This window comes from Culex quinquefasciatus, chromosome 3 (assembly GCF_015732765.1).
Source record: "Culex quinquefasciatus strain JHB chromosome 3, VPISU_Cqui_1.0_pri_paternal, whole genome shotgun sequence".
NCBI lineage: Eukaryota > Metazoa > Arthropoda > Insecta > Diptera > Culicidae > Culex > Culex quinquefasciatus.
The window spans coordinates 173,181,316-173,201,961 of record NC_051863.1 but is presented as its reverse complement, the minus strand read 5'-3'; the positions used below and the strand labels follow the sequence as shown (position 1 = coordinate 173,201,961).

Below are 20,646 nucleotides of genomic sequence, written 5' to 3'. Positions count from 1 at the left end.
TGACCATATCTCAGCAACTAATGGTCCGATTTTCAATGTTAATAGATGAAAAATTCGTGAAATTTTCCGATCTTTTCAAAAAAATATTTTGAAAATTTTTAAATCAAGATTAGCATTTTAAATGGTCGTAATATTAAATGTTTGGCCCTTTTAAAATGTTAGTTTTGATTTAAAAATTTCAAAATATTTTTTTCGAAAAGATCGGAAAATTTCACGAATGTTTCATGTTTTAACATTGATAATCGGACCATTATTTGCTGAGATATCGTCGAAAATTAGATTGGTGGTTATCTTCAATTTTGTCACAAAAGCAAATTTTATAAAATAAATATTTTTAGAAATGGTCACTCATGGTCACTATTTTTAAAAATTGAAAACTGCAAATATTTCGCTAAAATCAAACTTTCAGTGGCTTTATCTTGAAAACGGAGCCCTTTATCAAAAAATCTGTAAAGTACTTTTCGATTGCAAATTCAATTTTGCATTAAAAAATAATGTCAAACTTGTTTTTGCATGAAATTTCGAAAATCATAACAAGTTTTGACGAAATTCATGAAATTAATTTGATAGCATTCATTACAGAACTCAGTACACAGTGCCCTTCACTTGAAAGGTAGTTCAATTAAGAAATTTTGGAGAAAGTGCACTATTTATTTCAGGAAATTGGGCATATCGCTGCTTATATTGAACCAAAACTGGAACTTGTTCAAAAAACTGTTCTCTACAGTGTGATTGATTTTAAAATGTTTCAAAATGTTATAGTGTGATGTGGCAAAAGATTGAACAAATATTTTTTGAATCTATTGGGTAATAAACAGCCAAACAGGTATGTTTGGTTCGATTTTTTTTATTGGAGGTCAAATATTGGGCAGATATAGTTGGTAAGAGTCCCCAAGGCATATTCATAAGAAATTTGAGTGATATCAACATGAATGCACCGATTTTTTGTGATTTTTTTGAACAAATATCCCATTAAATCGAAAAATAATCTTCAAAAAAAAGTTGTTCTAGACCCCCCGACGAAATATTTCGGTACACCCCGAAAAATTTCAGGAAAGAGCCCTTCTTTCCCAGTGCCAAATATCAGACATACCGAATTTTTTTATCTCTGAGTTCTCGAAAAAATTCACCGTGCAAATACATTATCTAATGAGATTTAGACGAGGAAAAATGAAATCAAACCTCTGTGATATTGATTTTACATGTTAAAGTAATTCCAGCTAATGTCAGACCTCCATCAAACATGGAGCTTGTCGGATGTGCCCTTTTGCTCCTTTTTAATTCACACGTAACTTCATCCAATCACCACGAAAGTGTCCCCATAAATTACAGCTTGGAAGCGCTGGACTACATTTTGCGAATAATAGAGTACGAAATCAGCATCAAGCCAGGTGCGTTCACTTGTGTTTTCTACAATGTTGCTTCAGAAAATTACGAGGATAACGCCATGCATGCGGTTTTGGAATCTCCTCGACTGGATCGGGTGGCGAAATACGTGATCACGAGAGATTATCGCGACGGTTGTGGGACTATTCCTGCGAGCCCATCGATGCTGCTCCTTTACCCTGGGGACGATGCGGAGTACATGGAACTTCAGACTACGAAAGATCACTTGAAGACAGTGCTGAACATGTTCGACCCATCAACCAAGGTGTTGGTTCTAGTAAATCAAACCAACCTGAATGTGGCGGTGAGCGTAGCTATCGCATTACTTTGGGCTAATGTCATGAGTTCCTGCTATGTCGATAGCGTCACGGCACATGGCATCCAGTGCAATAAACCGATGTGTTGGAAGGAGCCAAGAATGCAAAAGCCAATACATTGTATCTATTTTCGTGGGTGCGTCGAAGGTTTGGGGGGCAAAACATTTACTATGTGCAAAATTCAATCTCGCCAGCACCGTGGAATGAGCGATGGGTTAACGAAACTGCGCGATATTTGAACACTGAATCCGCCGAATTTCACCATTCTTGCAAGGGAGGCGATGCAGCTTTTTACCGGTGCTTGGAAGCTGAAAAAGGTGATTTTGATGTTATATTGAATCCTCTTTGGATCAAATATGTGGACTATGATATTCTATGTACAAGTTATCCCTCTTTTTGGAGAATCGCGGTTCCCAGAGATAGACCGTTGAACGTGGCGGAGCTTTTGGTTATGCCATTTACGTGGCAAGTCTGGACTTTGTTGGTTACAGTATTGGTAGCCTCCGAAGTTGTCAAGCAGCTTTATCCAAACTTGTTCAGAAACGATCCAATTCTGCTGGCCGTGTGTGGCTTCGAACGGCATGATTTACATCGGGCAGGTCCGCTGGAAAAGCTATTTTTTATTTCGTTGATCATTTTGATGTTCTTCATGTCGAATGCCTTTGAGTCAAAGATTCTGTCCTTGATGACAAATAAACCATCAATTCAACGGATCAAAACACTAACCGACTTATTTGAGTCTGACATCAGGTTCTACGACGATCTGGAAACCAATCCACACTTTCGGAAATTTTCTGTGATCGGAGATTTGATGCTTCACGGTGAAACTGGAGCAATGGAACCCGGAGTTGGCGCCTTTTGGAGAGGAGATTGGGTCGACCTGCTAGAAGAAGTTTACTTCGATTACGATCGAATGCAACCCTTTTTCGTGGTTCTGGATTATGCATCGTTTGAGGATCCCGAGTGCTTCTCGGTCCAGTGGAGGTCACCGCTTGTTAAAACGTTTCAGTTCATGCACATAACCCTGATAGAAGCAGGACTTTTTGACCTCTGGAAACGCCAAGAAAAGGATGAACAGCGCTCCATGTACATCGGACGACGACCCAGGGTGAGTATCCAGGGCAAGGTAGATCTCAACTTTGACGACTTGCGGCCAGCCTGGATGGTTTTGATGCTAGGGTTGTGCATGAGCACGTTAGTGTTTCTTGTGGAAATGTTTAGGAAGCGTCTGCAATCGTTGCTTTTGTATAAAATTGGTGAACAAAACAACATATTAGCATCCAAAATCTTCTTGAAATGCAAAACTTTTCCCCTACCATCTCCAAAAGAGACGCGGGAAATCACTTCCCCCACTATCACTCAACTGAAATTAATACTGAAATCCTCATTTGGTTTTGAAAAGAATTGTACAAAGAATAAGCCTGGTTGAAAAATCCAGGAAAAATAAAACAAAACAAATAAATAAAATAACATTGGTAGCGAAAATACACCCTTTGATGCTCGATTAAAGCTCTAAAAAAATACTATTTAGGCTATAAACTTAACAGCAAAATCTCAATTTGGCCTGGAAATAACATTAGTATTACAATTAATATTTTCAAACTTTTCTAAAATTTTACATAAATTGGTACCATTATATTTGTTGTCATTTTTGTTTGTTATACATCTTGAACCAATTTTTAAGCTGTTTTAGTCATGTCATATAGAAATAATTTAAAAAAAAATGTTTATAAAATACTAATTTAATTTGAATTAGCAATGTGGTGCATATAAAATTCAAAGCACAACAGAGAACAGCAAAAATTTGTTTAAGCTATCTTAAAACTGCTATCCTTGTTTAGATTGACATTATTAGTATTGAGCTAATTATATAAATTTAAAGCTTGAAAAACATAACAAGTATAAAGAAAACATAGATTTTATGACTTTTTCAAAATCTTCCCGGGAATAGATAAATATTTTTCCCGTTTTCCGGGAAACTCAAAACCTGGGAAAATTGGACGTCCTGCTTAAAAATCATCGAGTAATTGGGAAAATATCAACATCTGTTTGACAACTGATTTTGACGTTTGAGTGCATTTAAAATTCAAAGCACAACAAAGAACAAAAAAATCTGTAAAACTATCTAAAAGTGCTTTCCTATTAATAGTATTGAGCTAAAAGTATGATTTTAAAAACATAACAAATATAAAGAAAACATAGATTTAATGACGTTTTCAAAAATTTCCCGGGAATAAATAATATATTTTTTCCGTTTTCCGGGAAACTTGGACGCCCTACTTGGAAATCGTCGAATAATGGGGTAAATATCAACATCAGTTTGACAACTGATTTTGACGTTTGAGTTGTTTTTCATCCGAATACATTTGAATTAGAGAGCATCCAAATTTGCGGACATTCTGAATCCGCTCTGTACTTCTTGCAACCATAAAAGGCATCAAGGAAAATTAAAATGCATTCTGCCGATTTACTTGAATTGATGGGAAATACACGAATGGAGCACTTCCATTCGAGCAGTTTTTGCCTTTTTCTACAATATATTCCTTATGGAGCGAACTGTCAAAAACTGCTCGACTGCGGGTACTCCATTACTGAGTTATTATGGAATTACTCGAATTACTCGAATTTTCCTTCGATGTCGCAGATTAAAAACGCCTAGTATTCTGGGAAGTACAGTTATAATATTGCTTTTTGATTGGCAACGCGAGAAAAGAACACGTGTTTCATTCACTGCCAACAAACAAATATTTTAATTCATTTTTTAACGCAATAAAATAAGCAAAAATGTGGCAAGCTTATTCAGGAAAATCCAATAATATAACATTTCACTAAAACGTTCTGTTTCGCAATTTTAATTATCCCCCTCAAGATTCCGATCAAAGGCTGTCTACGTCACAGCACGTCTCCATCACTTGTAGCGATCTGGTTGCAAGGAATTTTCGGGGAAATTTAATTTCCCAGTCCGGAGACAGCCACGTGTCACATCTCCTCCTCCTCCTCCTCCCACGCCAGACAGGCTAAAATTGCACACTGGTCTCGGTGACACATCCATTTGCAGCACACCTGCCGGTCCCCTCCTTTCCTACACAACCCTTCCGAAACTGCTCTTCTAATCACAAACGTGTAATCTCACCTGCGTTGCCGTCGCCTCGGGCAAAACTTTTCCTCCCAGCTATGCGAAAGGAAAACTCCGGTGTACGTGAGATGCCAACGCAGAGCACCCTTTCGCCGGTGGGAACAGTGGGTGAGTTGTGGGTTTTCGGTGGTCAAAAATTCAAACTTTTGTTTGACTTGAATACATTTTATATAAACTTTTAAAATTTCAAATTTAAAAAAATCAATTAAATTAGCATAAATTAAGGAAACCACTGTTCACACGTGGGTCAAAGTTCAGCGGAACTCAAAGGGCCTCTCCTGTTTCTAGGTGAAAACATCCCACCACCGTTCGAACGAGCCACTACAAGTGGCAACTTTGGCTGAGCTTTGTTAGATAGTTAGTTAGTTGGCTCGGCTCAGCACGCCCTTCCACTGACTGGTGATAGAGAAATTGAGATAAGGTATCTCAGACATTATATTAAAATACTTTCAGCCAACTCGACTCGTTGGATCTGTTGTGACCCAGTTACGGTGGCGATGGATAGCTCGCTGAAGATTGGAGTACCTGTTAGTGCGAGAGGGCGGTGTCATATTTATAAAATTAACCACTTTGGGTAAAATTTTAACTCGCTGGGAAGCTTGGTTTCGCTAGAGACAACGGAGTCACTGTGGCAGAACAGATTAGCAGCGTAACTGTTGGAAGGATGCTCAAAGTTGGATGGCTTCCAGAACTGTTTGCTTTTGTAGAGGTGTAGACAAATGTTTTCCTTATCTAGATCCGAGAGTTTGCCGTTTGTTTTCAAGGTGAATTTTCGGAGAAGTGCTGTACCGACACAGGTGGTGCCGTTCTATCTCTTCAATGAGTCTATGAATTACTTGTTTTGTGGCTTATCCAAGCTCATTCGTAGCTAAATTTATTTTTTTCAAGTCACCTTTTTGAGGTTCCAGTACAGTGCCGCATCCACAATACTAGTCCCTCGAAGAAAATCGACCGCAACCACGTTCGTCGTCGGTCCGAGATCCTCAAAGTACCACCGAGTCACGTGACGGTTGACCGAATCGGCCATTTCCCGCAACCCCGGACTGACTCCGGTCACAGCTCCCAGCGTAGTCGCGGTCAACTCGGCCATATCGGCTACCACCATCGAGGAAGCCCCCTCCTGATGAACCCCGTACAAGTAGTCCTTCAACTTTGTCACGTTCTGTACGTTTCCCCACCTTTGCCGTACCGGACTCCACACTATGTCCGCGTACTTGGACGCAACGTAATTGTCGTTGTAGGTTAGGACTACAGTTCGATTTCGAGTCCAGATGTCCTCCAGTTTCGAGTTCCAACCTATGGCGGGATCGGCAAGTACGTCACTTAGGGAATTCTTCAGATATTGCACCAACTTGTCGTGAACGTTGTTATTCCGGAAGCCCACCGGAAACTCATGGGCGTCCAGAATGATAATCTCATTTGTCTTCAGTGCGTAGTCCTGAACCTGTCTCAGAATGACCTGCAGAGGGTGGAAGCTAACGACTCCATGATTCGCGTAGAATGGAGGCTTCAACAGTGGGTAGAACGCAGGTCGTAGGTCGATGTACCGAGCTCCTTGCAGGAGCTGATCTCGAATGCTGTCGTCCTGAGTTATGCTGTACTTATTAACTGGTGTGTCCCAAAGTAACGGAGGTAAGGCTTCCCTATACGAAGATGAGTCATGGGTCCCCGGAATAAACAGCTCTCGCAGTCGAAATCTGCCCAGTTTGGCTCGCTGGTCGGACATCCACGTTGGGTGCAACTTCATGCAATATACAGACTTGACTGAGCCGTTGTAATCCACGAAGTACCCATAGTATCCGTAACAGCTGGTATTGAAGTCAACCTTGTCCAATACGTTTCGGTTGAAGGTAACATCTAGAGAAGAGATCTGCATTATACCAAAGATCCTTACCCAACAGTTCAACTTACAAGTCTCGATCCACCCGCTGGACTCCGTAGGCTTAACCGAGTAAATACCCCTCTTCTTATCCCGTCCAAAACTATACTCCCAGAAGGTTATCGGCACCCAGGGAAGATTCAGCACCCGGCGCTGGAATGCGCTGATTGGGTAGTCCTCCGCCAGCACGATGTACCCGTTGGGATCGTTGAAGTTGCGCCACGTTAGCTCCAAGTGATTGTACCGCGCGTTCACGTTGATGTACAGATTGGAGATGGTGCTGGGGTCGTTTGTAACTATTGAGATATCGTCATAAAAATGTCATACAAAATACATCTTTATCTAAGCTTACCAACGTTCTGCGAATAAACTAACTGGGTAAAAACAACGACTATTAAAAGAACTTGTGGTTTTAGCCTTTTAATGTCCATCGCCATATTTGATAATCTTCAATGGGACGCAATCGCAACTATCCAAAAGACAATGCTGTAGTAACTGTTGTGTCCGACAAAACTATAACTTGACTATTTGGTTCGCTAATTCGAGTAGCAGTTAAATAGTACTCTTCTCAAGCGATTCTATGTTTTGAGAAGATAACCTAATCGCTGTTAGGCACAACAAAATATTTTAAACCTTTTTTCATCGTTACAAATAAACTTTTTACATTAAAAAAAAACAGTGGCTGATATCAGAAAATGGCACCTCCTCAACTTATTCAGAAATCCTTGAATGTTTTTTAACTGTGCTTTACTAGAGCTGTTATCAGCCCCGATAAAGTTATCTTCTAAGAATTGGTATGCACATAAGGTCAGTTTTGTTTAATTTGCACATTACATAAGGTATAAATTTGAATCACTGTATTTTAGAAAAAGCATTCATGGAAAAGGAAACTAAAAATATAAAAAAAAAATAATCACGAGCTACTCTACAATTATTTTCATACCAAAAACTCATACCATATGTCAGTTTAATGACTTCCAGAGAAATCCATTATGAGTACAACTGCATCAAATTTTATTTCAAACCACCACTCCCAAGTGCATTTTGAAAGCTCTTGTTCCGCCAATCTGCGAGGCAGCATCAACTTAATCAAATGATATTACCTCAACACAAATATACGCTCGCAGAATAACTCTCACACACATAAGCAGACTGACTGGGAAAACCATTTGGTGTAGCATTAAACAGCGCGTAGAAAAGGAGCAACAACAAAAAAAAATGGCAAATGCACTCTGAAGTGCTATTTGCATCCCGCACCGGATGTGGGTAAAATGCTGGCGGCTGACGTTTGTGGGATGCGCAACAAAAGCTGAAAGCTATCCAATTTATTTCAACTTCCAGCTTTTTACGGGTGGGGATGATGATACTTCTCAATGTTTGTTTGTTAAATAGCTCATACACAACCATGAAGTTTTTTTTTGGATTTTAATTTCGACCTTAAGTATCCAACATAAAGTCGATGAAAAAAATACATTTGAGCGTCTCTAGCTCACAACTGACGCAAATATGATTTTAAATTAGTGTTTTGGGTTTGATGCTCTTCAAATAATTCGTACTCGCAGCTTTACTTCTTTGCGGTGCGTGGGAAATCCAGTTTAAGTCTGATATTACTTCAAAGCCACAAACTAATTCAATTTTAAACTTGTTGATTTTGTTGGACAAATAAAGTGATGCCAGATTTCCTTTGACCAGAGAATGAGAATGGCACTTTTTAACTTCCTTAAAATATAAAATATAGAGTTCACAATCTTGAACCATTATTCAACATAAAGATATTCTAGATAAATTTTTGTCAACACTTTCGATTGAAATAATGACGTTTAAGATTAAATCATAAACCTTGACCAAAGTATGGCCCACTTGTGTTTTTTTGTGTGGTCTGCGTACCCGAGCATGGGTAAATAACAAGGGAAATGCGTAATAATACCTCTCTCTGGTATCAATACCAAATTTTTGCATTCCTGGACCCTTTAAAATTTGTCTTAAGGATTATGCAAGAGCAAAATGTGCTATCATACCAATTTAAGTATTGTTTTGATATTGCAAAATTGCAGAATTTGTCAATGGTCAAACACCACATTTTGGTATTCTTTTGGTATTACAGTGTTTTATCAAATTCCTCTGAAACTATGGGAATATTTTGACCAATTTTGACAAAATAATTAATTTTGCGTTAAAATGATGTCTCAAAGCGTATGCTTTCATTGAAAACCGAAGATTTCAAACTTGATTTTAAACATTTTTGATATACCCCATATAGAAATGACTTGAAATTGTGGAAAAATTTCTAAGTCAGAATGCCACATTTTGGTATTATTTTGGTATTACAGTGTTTTATGGAATTCCTATGAAACTATGGCAAAATTTTGACCAATTTTGACAAAATAATTAATTTTGCGCTAAAATGATGTCTCAAAGCGAATGCCTTCAATGAAAACCGGAAATTTAAAACTTGATTTTAAACATTTTCGATATAGCCTTTATAGAAATGACTTGAAATTGTGGAAAATTTTCGAAGTCAGAATGCCACATTTTGGTATTATTTTGGTATTGAAGTATTTCATCAAATTCCTCTGAAACTAAGGGTTTTTTTAAATAAATTTTGACGATATAAATAATTGTGCGCTAAAATGACTTGAAACTCAAAAATGTTAAAGCTTATTTACATTTTTTTAATGTACCCACTAAGATTTTTTTTTAAATCGTTGAAATTTCTCTAAGTTGGGATATCCAAATACTTTGGCTAACGAGACAGATTATTGAATTTTGGTGAATTTTAATCCAGTTTCCTTTTAATACCACTTATTTTTCAAACTTGTTATTTTTCAAAAGCTTCAAGAACTTCATGCACAGGCAGTTCATCAATGACAAATGCATTCGATGTGATGAAGAATATCAATAAAAACAACATGGAAAATTTGGTATTCCCGTGTTATTTACCCCTGCTCGGGATTAGAATGGGATAATTGTAGTTGCTGAGAGCTGATATTTTGATATTTTAACATCCCTGGAAATGAGTAATTAATCGTTCAAATTTGACTAAAATGGAAAACATAGATATTCCACTTTAACTGATGAGTATGGCTTATTGGCTGATTTTTGGACTTATAAACCACCGTTATCGGGATGCGAACCCACTCACATTTGCAATGATTTATAATTTTAGTTTCAATTTATTCCAAAAATTATTTACTTTATTTTACCAAAAAAAAATTACATAATTAAAAACTTTTTTAATGCTCATTTAATTTGTTCAACAAGGATTGTCTTCAGTCACAGAAGTATCAACCATCCATCAACCTAGACCAGAACGTGGATATTTTATTGCAAAATTATTGTATAACCTAATCATGAGGCAAAAAACGCATGAAAATTTAAAATTTTTTGCTTATATATTTATTTTGAAAAAAAATGTTCAATTGAACGAAACTGTTGAAGATTTTATTTTTTCGTTCTCTAATATTAAATAACAAACATGTAAAAAATACCTAAATTAAAAAAAAAAACACATCAGCTGAAAGATGAGTTGTAAATTTTTTGATTGAAATAACGTTATTTAATTTTTAAAATAAACCATTTTCATATTTTACGCGCAAGCTTATGTAAGCCACAAGTTTGGCCCGCCACTGAAAAATTTTGAACACCCCTGATTTAAATGGTTTAAAATAACTGCAAAATTGTTACGGTCAAATATTAGTTGTTAATTTTGCATTAATCTTCATTTAATTTTTCGTTGTGATGGAACTCCGACAAATATATTGGTGCAATTAATTTTTCAGAAACAAAATGATACCACCCAGTGAGAATTTGACCTAAAGCTTCGAATATTTTTAGGCTAAACCTCGAATACCATTGTTTTTTTTTTATTTCAGAGGTACATTATGGGTCACAAGGTGTTAAAATTTAATTAAGAAAAACATATTGGATTGACATTATTTAAAAAATATAAAGGGTACTCAGTCTTTAATGTTAGTCTATGCTTAACCTAAAAAAATATGTATCGCTATTGCACTTTGTCGATCTTTAATGAGAAGCCAAAAAGAACACTTTCAAGCGCAGCGTAAAACGCGCAAGCTTCGAATTGACGACTTGTCGATTTTTCGAGCGAGAACGGGTCGGGACTCCGAATTTGATGTTGAGTATACACTGGAAAAAAACCAATTCTCGAAATCGTGCATTAAATTCACGAATGCGAGAACCACGAAAGAATATATTCACGTTTATGGTGCAAATTCACCATACTCATGAATAAATTCCTTCGTGGTTCTCACATTCGTGAACTTAATTCAAGATTACGAGAATTGATTTTTTCTGTGTATGATTCTATATTAAAATCAAAAATTTAATGGGAAAAAATAGGGTAAAAATAAGACGAAAAACACTAATAAGGCTATATCTCTGGAAATACACTTTGGAAAAGCTTCAAATTTTGGGCCAAAGCAGTTTATGGCGTATGTTTTCGAATGGCTTTTTGCTTGAAACTGAGTTCTTGTGATTTGATAGTGTTATCTGTAAAATAGTCCAAAAAATACCTCAAAAAATGTCTTTGACCACATTTATTGGTCGAAAATTGTGAATCGAAAAATAAAGTGTTCGTCTCCGACCCCATGACTACAAATCTGAAATGTAAAAATTGTGGGTTTTACGAGCAGTTTTCCAATGATGGAAGACACAAATTTTTAAGAGCGGATACAGACATCGCCCAAGTATTTCAGAAAAAGAGTTTTCAAAAATCAGACTTTGAGTTCCGGGATTCGGGCCAAAATTCAATCGAAAGAGCGCACAACCTTCAATTTAGTAGTAGGATTTTTTTTCTGGGACGACTCCTCGCCGCGCAAGATTTTTTTAAGATTTCCGAGAAAAGTGTTTTTCCAAAAGCAAACCTTAAACCTTTCTTTTGTAAGAAAGGCAAAAAGGCGTAAAAAAATATTTGCAAAATTACAACATTTTCAAAAAATCATAACTTGACAGCAAAATGTTTGACCATACTACTATATGGCTCAAAAGTTGCGTGTTTTGGTCTTCTAAAAAATATCTAAAAATCTCGAAAATATAAGAAGACGGATTATGGTAAATTGAGATTTTGTGATTAAAAAGCTTATGAAAAAATCAGCAAGATTTTTTCCGTGTATTTGTGTTTTTCTGAACAGTCCTCATCAATAAGAATAACTTTGCCAAAGACAACAATTTGATCAGAAAATTCCTTGAAAAGTTACAGATTTTCAAATATTTACGTACCATTTTTGTACGGACAGCTGCCAAAATTGTATGGAGACTTTTATAGGTGAACCAATGACACAAAATGGCTTCTTTTAGAGAAGGCCTCCAGAAAGATTGAGTCAAATCAAGAAATACAATCAAAATCAATTTTCGGTTTTGGTAGAGAATTGCTCTACTGCCTTGTAATCTTACCGTTTTTAAAGGTCATTTACAGGCCACGTTCAACTTTAAACCTAAACCATTTCCTGAAATTAAACGTCCATCACCGTCTGCAACCACAAAATATAATCTGGATGCAGCGTATTCCCCCTTTCCTTCACGCTAGCGCCTTCCTTAGGCATTCAAAAAAGGAAGTTTTGATTACTTCTGATCCTTCTCACCGCAACAACTTTGCGTTCCCAAAATTGAATGACACCGCCAGACGTTCCAAATTTTCACCCCAAATTATGACGTACCCAAAAGAAACTGATGGCAATCAAAAATTCAACGCGTTCGATTCGCTCACTTTCTTGTTATTGGTACAAGAATTCGGTAAAATGCCAACATTCATACTTTATGGTCGCCCAGGCCAGCAAGCCGCAGTTTTTGAGAATTGATTCCGAGGAAGACCCCATCCCCCCCCCCCCCCTTCCACCCTTTCAGGACGGTCCCCATCACCCGTTCTTCAGCAAACTTCTTTACAAGAATAAGCTCCGTGTTGGGGTTTGTTTTTCTTGGGAATTTGCTCAACTCAACATTCCAGGAGGTCGTCCTGCTCGTTCGTCGACGGGGTGGAATAAATTTTTCCTCGTAAAACGAGACACATGGTGTGGTTGGGGGACATCGAAAAGTGTGTTTTTCGTTTGTTTGTCTTTGAAACAGCTTAACTTTTTAAGTGGATACTTGGTGAACTTAACTCACGAATGTCACATTTGCTTGCTGATTGATTTGATGAGATCTTGGTGGAGGAGGGGAAAATTGAAAAATAATCGTTCAAAATCTGCTTGTCTGTGATCCTTGCATGTGACAGACGTCACGCTGCGTGTTTGCATCTGTGCTCAAGAATCCACTCACGTGGTGGACATTTGAATGACATAAAAAACAAACGTGCAAAGCTACTCTTTCGATGACTTGCTGTTACCCCGGGCTGATCCAAAATTGAGAAGTCTTTCATCGTCTGGCTGATTGAGAACGATCCTTGGGGGTTGCATTTTTGATAGACAAAGCATCGTAATGGCTGAACGATTTTCGAGTTCATTCACTTGTTTCACTTTCATCAACTCGAGTTGAGGGGGTCAAATTGGGTACTTGTTGTCTTATGGAAGCTAGATTCAAATGTACTCTGTTTTTCTTCATAGTTTTTGTTTCAAAATCCCAATTAGGGCCATTATGTGATACTTGTATCCTGTTACTTCAAATAAATCAATATTAACAGTTATACAAATCAACACCAGCTCTAATTCCAATCTATCGTCTAAGTCCATTTGCCTTCATCGGTAAACCACAGCAAATCCCTTGCTTTCAACGCAACGTGTCAATTTCCATTCAAATGCCGATAAACCACATCAACCGCATCCGGACGCCCCCGATGCTATCTATAATCCTCCTCGGCTCAAAGTGTGTCTGATGTGTTTGTAGTTCAAAAGGACTGGAAGAGCCTAATCGAGCTCGATCCCCCCGTCCAATCAAACCTTCTCCTAATTGATCTGCCGGGCGGCGTACGCAATCATTCCGAGTGGAGGCAGATTAGTTTTTCCCTTGAATCATGTTTCCTCACCCCTTTTGCAGTCGTAAATTCAGCTCCAATTTACGATACCCCCACCTGTCTTTCCGTTCGTATTCTAGGGTCATCGGGAAGGATCCGGCCACCCACCCATTTTTCCCATAACCCCTTTTAAGGCATCAATTAGTGTAATCACTTATTCAAATGAAACACCATCCAACTGACTTGGGCGGTGCAGTTCTTTGGTGTGGAATTTCACCCTCTGGATGCCGATGCTGGTGGTGCTGATGTTGGGTATATCTTTTGAAAGTTTTATCTATCGTCTCGTCTGAAGTGGGAAACCCCGTAAAAGTGAAGCTGGGATAGGATGCATTAGATACATTTCCCACTGGAAAACGGCGACTATATTTACATGAAAAAGTACACCCGGGGGAGAAATTATGAGCTTTTGAAATAAGTTTGATGGAAGGATTTTATAGTTGAAGTTGATGGTAAAGTTTTAAGTTTAGCTTTATCTAGAGTGTCTTTTATATCTGCTCAATCCAGACCTGACTATGCAATGAATCGAATTTCCGAAGTTTCGGTTATCTGAGTTCAATTATCTGAATATTTTTTTTTGGAATTTTGAATAATCTAACCATGAATTTGTTTTGTGATAGAGCAATTCCAGCTCAAATCAGGATTTTTTCTCATACTTTTGTACTCGACCCTCTCCGATTTCAATGAAACTTTGTAGACATGTTATCCTAGTCCTATATGAGCCATTTTTGTGTATATGGAGCCAATAGTACTCGAAAATAACATTTGATTACGGCGTTATGTATTTAAATATTTTTGAATTTTGTAATTTAAAAATTACAGTATCTCAAGCCGTTGCATCGTATCAAAAAGTGGTCAAAGGCAAACTTGTAGGAAATTGGACGGGCTTTTAAAAAAAATACACTGAAACAAAAATACACGCCACATCAATGAGATTTTTTGATTTTTAAATCTAAAACTTAAATTTTTTTTTCGTTCAAAATTTTTGAAGGAATAGCCTAAAATATTACCAAAAGACTGACGAAAAATGCAGGATGGTATGTCTCTCCTAAAAAATACAAAAATCATTTACTCAAACTGTTTTTTTCAAAAGTGGTCTAAACACTTAAATTTTAAAAAAACTAGCAGTGGGGAACGGTTTTCCAGACAATTTTACATGAAAGTCTCCATATTGACCATTGTCCTATGTCCAATCCTTGGGAAGATACAGCGGTTTTAAAAATAAAAATGTTGAAAAAACGTTTTTTTTTGTGGTTTTTGGCAATATCTTTATGACAGACTTGGTTTTTCAGTCTCGTATATTTTTACCGGAAAACTCGTCCAATTTCCCATAAGTTTGCCTCTGACAGCTTTTTGATTTATATCGTTTTTATATTTACGTAAGCAAATTTACTGTCCTGGTTTCTATCACACTGAAAACAATATTCTATTTTCAGTTATGAGCAATGCAATTAGGCTTATATCTGTAAGTCCTTACATCCAATAGAAATGCTGTCAAAGGCAAACTTATGGGAAATTGGACGAGTTTTCCGGTAAAAACATTTACGAGACTGAAAAACCAAGTCTGTCATAAAGAAATTGCCAAAAACCTCCTAAAACCCCGTTTTTTCAACATTTTTATTTTTAAAACCCCTGTATCTTCCCAAGGATTGGACATAGGACAATGGTCAATATGGAGACTATTATGTAAAATTGTCTGGAAAACCGATCCCCACTGCTGGTTTTTTTTTTAAATTTAGATGTTTAGACCACTTTTCAAAAAAACAGTTTTAGTAAATGATTTTTGTATTTTTTAGGAGAGACATACCATCCTGCATTTTTCGTCAGTTTTGGTAATATTTTAGGCTATTTCCGCAAAAATTTTGAACGAAAAAAAATTGTGATATCACCTTTAAATTTAAGTTTTAGACTTTAAAATCAAAAAATCTCATATAAGTGGCGTGTATTTTTTTCAGAAAGCCCCTCCAATTTCCTACAAGTTTGTCTTTGACCACTTTTTGATACGACGCAACGGCTTCGAGATACAGTAATTTTTAAATTACAAAATACAAAAATATTTGAATACCTTACGCCCTTCTCAAATGTTATTTTCGAGTACTATTGGCTCCATATACACAAAAATGGCTTATATAGGCCCAGGATAACATGTCTACAAAGTTTCATTGAAATCGGAGAGGGTCGGGTACAAAAGAACCAGAAAAATTCCTGATTTGAGCTGGAATTGCTCGATATTAAATCATAATGTTTAACATCAATATTTGGATTCAACGAACCCAAAAAGTCAACAGAAGTTTTAAATGCAACAGTAGTCATTTTTTAAAATTACATGATTTCTAAACTACAGTGTCATCCCCAACAATTTCTTTAACATTAGAGTTTTTTTAAAGGTCCTATAAACTTATCGGCAACACCAAGTTTAATTTGAAACTTTTTGTGTTGTAATACTTTCAAAACATCAATAATTAGTTATACTCTACAAACATAACATTATTTTTGAATTTTAAATCAATTTATATTTATGAAAGCAAAAAAATCATATCAAATTTAATAAGTGTTTTTATTGGAATTTAGCAGTTCCGTTATAGGATATTGCACTTTCCATCTGAGATCAATATTATGAATAGGCTTAATGATTTTTCACGCTAAAAAAATGCCATTTTCACGGGGACCACTATTCGAAAACATAAAATTTCATAGAAATTTCACGGAGCGTGAAAAATGCTTAAACAACTTATAAAATCTTATGTTAAATAACCGAAAAGATTTCTGTAAAATTATTTATATATAAAACATCCAAGCTGAGTGATTTTTCGGGTAGAAAACTTCCAGTTTTCACGAGATCCATTAAATCAAATTTTTAAAATTCTTGGGAATTTTATGGGACACAGAAAAAAATGACTAAAACATACGAATTGTCCAATTTTTTTGATTAACGGTACACATCAATCAGAGCTTTTGCACCCAGATTGTTGTTACAGACATTTTAGTATCTTCAAATCTACGGGAACTATCGATATGTTTTTTTATTCATCCCCTAGATTGCTATCTTCAAAGTTATTTACAACAATGTTTGACTATTTTTATAATCAGATTCTTGCAGGATTGGGTATCGTAAGTTTGACAAATTTGGAATAACAAGACAACAACTTCTTTGGTTGATTAAGAGGCAGTATTTGTAAATTCTGCTCGGTTTGTTCTAGAGGTCGTATCGAGGTGCTCCGATTTGGATGAAACTTTCAGCGTTTGTTTGTCTATACATGAGATGAACTCATGCCAAATATGAGCCCTCTACGACAAAGGGAAGTGGGGTAAAACGGGCTTCGAAGTTTGAGGTCCAAAAAACCTAAAAAATCTTAAAATTGCTCGCATTTCCGTTAAACTTCATCAATTCCAACTTTCATAGATGCATTTGAAAGGTCTTTTGAAGCACTTCAAAATGTGCCATAGACATCTAGGATAGATTTGGCTTTTTCTCATAGCTTTTGCAAATTACTGTTGAAAAAAGATGTTTTTAAAACCTTAATATCTTTTTGCAACAGCCTTCAACACCCATACTTCTATGAGAAAAACTGCGATTGGAAAAAAAAGTTAATACCGTAGGCTTATAGTCCACGAAATTACCTATCTTTTGACCTATGGGAGTATGGGTGTTGGAGGCTGTTGCAAAAAGATATTAAGGTTTTAAAAAAATCAATCTTTAACAGTAATTTACAAAAGCTATGAAAAAAAGTCAAACCGATCCTGGGTGTCTATGGCCCGTTTTAAAGTGCTTCAAAGGACTTTTCAAATGCATCTACGAAAGTCGGAATTGATGAAGTTTTACGGAAATGCGAGCAATTTTAAGATTTTTTAGGTTTTTTGGACCTCAAACTTCGAAGCCCGTTTTACCCCACTTCCCTTTGTCGTAGAGGGCTCATATTTGGCATGAGTTCATCTCATGTATAGACAAAAAAAAACGAAACTATTGGCACTACGCCCCCCGGGGCATGGCCTTCCTCTAACGTGGGATTTCTGCTCCAGCGCCTCTGACGAGACAGGAGAAACCGGGACCGACGTTTTACTTCACCATCCGATAGAAGCTCAGTGGATAAGGCGGGAATCGAACCCGCGTCTCATATCATCATCGGGATCGGCAGCCGAAGCCGCTACTCCTGCGCCACGAGACCCACTTTCCATGTATAGACAAACAAACGCTGAAAGTTTCATCCAAATCGGAGCACCTCGATACGACCTGTTACACATTGGTGAAAAACTCGCTCTTAACATGATATTTTTACCCGAGCAGGGGTAAATAACACGGGAATACCATATTTTGGTATTACTTGGCATAATAACAAATACCAAAATGTGCCCTTGGTTGCCCAGTAATAGATGGTATAATACCATGAAATCATACCAAAAAACTGTATGGGGAAGACCAAAGCAATACCAAAACCAGCCATTCCAAGGGCAAATCAATACCAGACAAAAAAACAACTTTCCGGGTAAATAAAAATCTCATTAGACAAAAAACAATGAGAATTCTCTATAGGATTACAGCTGGAATTCAATTTGGCTAATGGGATTGCTGTGAGAAATGGGTAGAATTTTGATGCTCCTTCGAACAGGCAGGAAAACGAAGTCTTGCTTTGGAGAGCCAAAAAATATCAGGTAGAGAAAACTAGAGGAATACTGGAATCGAACTCATGACAGGTAAGGTGCAGACACCATTTTAGCTACCCGTTTACCAACTGAGCTATCAACGCTTGTTGAAAACGAGCTGCTGCTGCATCAACATGTTTTAGCTGCAGGCAAAAATATCAGGAAATTCAAAGAAAGAGAAATAAACTAAACCAGAACGAGAAAGGCTATAGCCCAGGCAGCGTGGCATTTGTCGTGGGATTTTCGAGAATGGATGGACAAATCCAATACTAAAAGGATTTTAGAACGAATACCACATGCATACCAACATGTTGGTATTGAATGAGTTATTTTATCAAATTAACAAAGATTGACATTATTTTTTTTTGAGTTTATCGATCATGATGAAAATAAGCAAACAATGTTAAGTAAAATCCATTCTAAAATTTAAAATTTTTCACGTTTAACCTTTTGTTGTCGTAAAGTTAATCGTCTAAATATATATATATATGAGCAATTCTCGCTGAAACCGTCCCACTGGATGCACATGTTCTCAAATCGTTACGACAATGTTCTCATTCGATTTAGCGCACCAAAAAACCATTAAAACAACCTTCGAACCAATGAAAATGTCTGCCGTTAGCCACCTGTAAATAAAAACTTGTATTGAACTATGGATTTTTTCGAAAAAATGCCCTAATTTGGAGAAATGATATCTCCCAAAATACATTACCAAACATCAAAAAGTTATATATCGTTGGAAAGGTAATCGCGAGGGCTTTCTATCGCACTTTGAAAAACATTTCAAAATTATTTTTCAAGGGTAATTTTAAGGGTTTTGAGAAACTTACTCTTAATTTTGAATTTTGACTGTGTTCGCAACCACTTATCATTACGCAACCATTTTCATTCGAAAGATTGGAAGATTTTGCATAAAATCAACTTGAGAAAAGTAGTGTAATGAAATAGTTTTCGTATAGTTATTAACGGATGAAAGAAATTGGTAAAATTTCAGTTAAAAAAAACCAAAGCTCAGACTTCAGAAATGAGCCCAATTTACAGTCAAAACAAAGCAGGATTGTATTTGAGCTGAATGTACAGTCATCTGAGGCAAATTTGAACATATAGGATGAATAGGGACAGCTATTTCAACTATGCTTTCACTCATCAGATCATATTTTTTAATTGTTTATGTAAAAACATACATAAACAAACTAGTTTCTAAATTTTATGCTTTAAAGTACTCTGAAAACTAATGTCCTTAATTAGACTGTAGTCTCGATTCGCTACATTTCACTGAAGTAATATTTTATGTACAGAATTTGTTTTGGGAAGGTCTGCTTAATTTGTATAACCTCAATCGTGCACAAAAAAGTGCAAAGTTGAAATCAATAATTTTTGATCAAGTTAAAATTTTGTGGGGCTGTTGATACCATGAAAACAAGCAAAAAACTCGATTTTTGTCCAAATAGGACGACGCCCTTTCATAAAACACAAGTCAATTTATGATAAATTTATCTTAATTTGAGATTAAAAACTACCTCCAATTGAAAACTGAATAAAAAATAAACTAAAATTAAATCAAAAACAAAGTGAAAAATCCCTTTACCCCACACACGGGGAAATGCTACGCACTTATTTTTTTAGGGTAATTGCCTGGTTCTCGACATAAAAGCGATTGGGTAAATCCTAGTACTACGTTTTGAAGGCAAGTGATATGGGTACCATTTGGAATATACAACGAATCAAAAATATTTTATGGTCATCGGTGACATCGCTCTTCTCTATTCTATGTAAAAAAAAATTGGGATTCATTTAACCTTAATTTTTAATTACTCTCAATATGAAAACCAAGTTTAAAATTTTTATTTGTGCAACATAAATACATTGAAAAAGTTTAAATTGAAAACAGACTACACCTATTAATTATACGTCTAATTATCTTTCTAGTGAGTTTTGACTTGACATTTTACTGCTTGCGGTTTCAGAGATATCGCAGTTTGTCAATGACAATTTTTAACATAGTTTGAAAAAAAGTGAAACTTTGGGGTGGTGTCAAATAAAAGGGCGTCGTCCTATTTGGACGAAAATCGAGTTTTTTGTTTGTTTTCATGGTATCAACAGCCCCACAAAATTTTAACTTGATCAATAAATATTGATTTCAACTTTGCACTTTTTTGTGCACGATTGAGGTTATACAAATTAAGCAGACCTTCCCAAAACAAATTCTGTACATAAAATATTACTTCAGTGAAATGTAGCGAATCGAGACTACAGTCTAAGTAAGGACATTAGTTTTCAGAGTACTTAATTGCATAAAATTTAGAAACTAGTTTGTTTATGTATG

At 36.3% G+C, this 20,646-nt stretch overlaps 2 protein-coding genes across 11 annotated transcripts in view; both read right to left on the bottom strand.

Moving 5' to 3' along the window:
• The window catches only part of LOC6044582 (RNA binding protein fox-1 homolog 1), a 520,873-nt gene that overhangs the window by 485,267 nt on the left and 14,960 nt on the right, over positions 1-20,646 (bottom strand). The gene's annotated exons all lie outside the window — the stretch shown is intronic.
• LOC6041179 (PI-PLC X domain-containing protein 1) lies at positions 5,723-7,226 on the bottom strand. Its single transcript, XM_038261815.1, has 3 exons — positions 7,071-7,226; positions 6,751-7,014; positions 5,723-6,696 (listed from the first exon to the last, which is right to left on the bottom strand). Exons 1-3 carry the CDS (start codon positions 7,153-7,155, stop codon positions 5,723-5,725), a joined length of 1,323 nt encoding a protein of 440 aa, XP_038117743.1. The 5' UTR covers positions 7,156-7,226.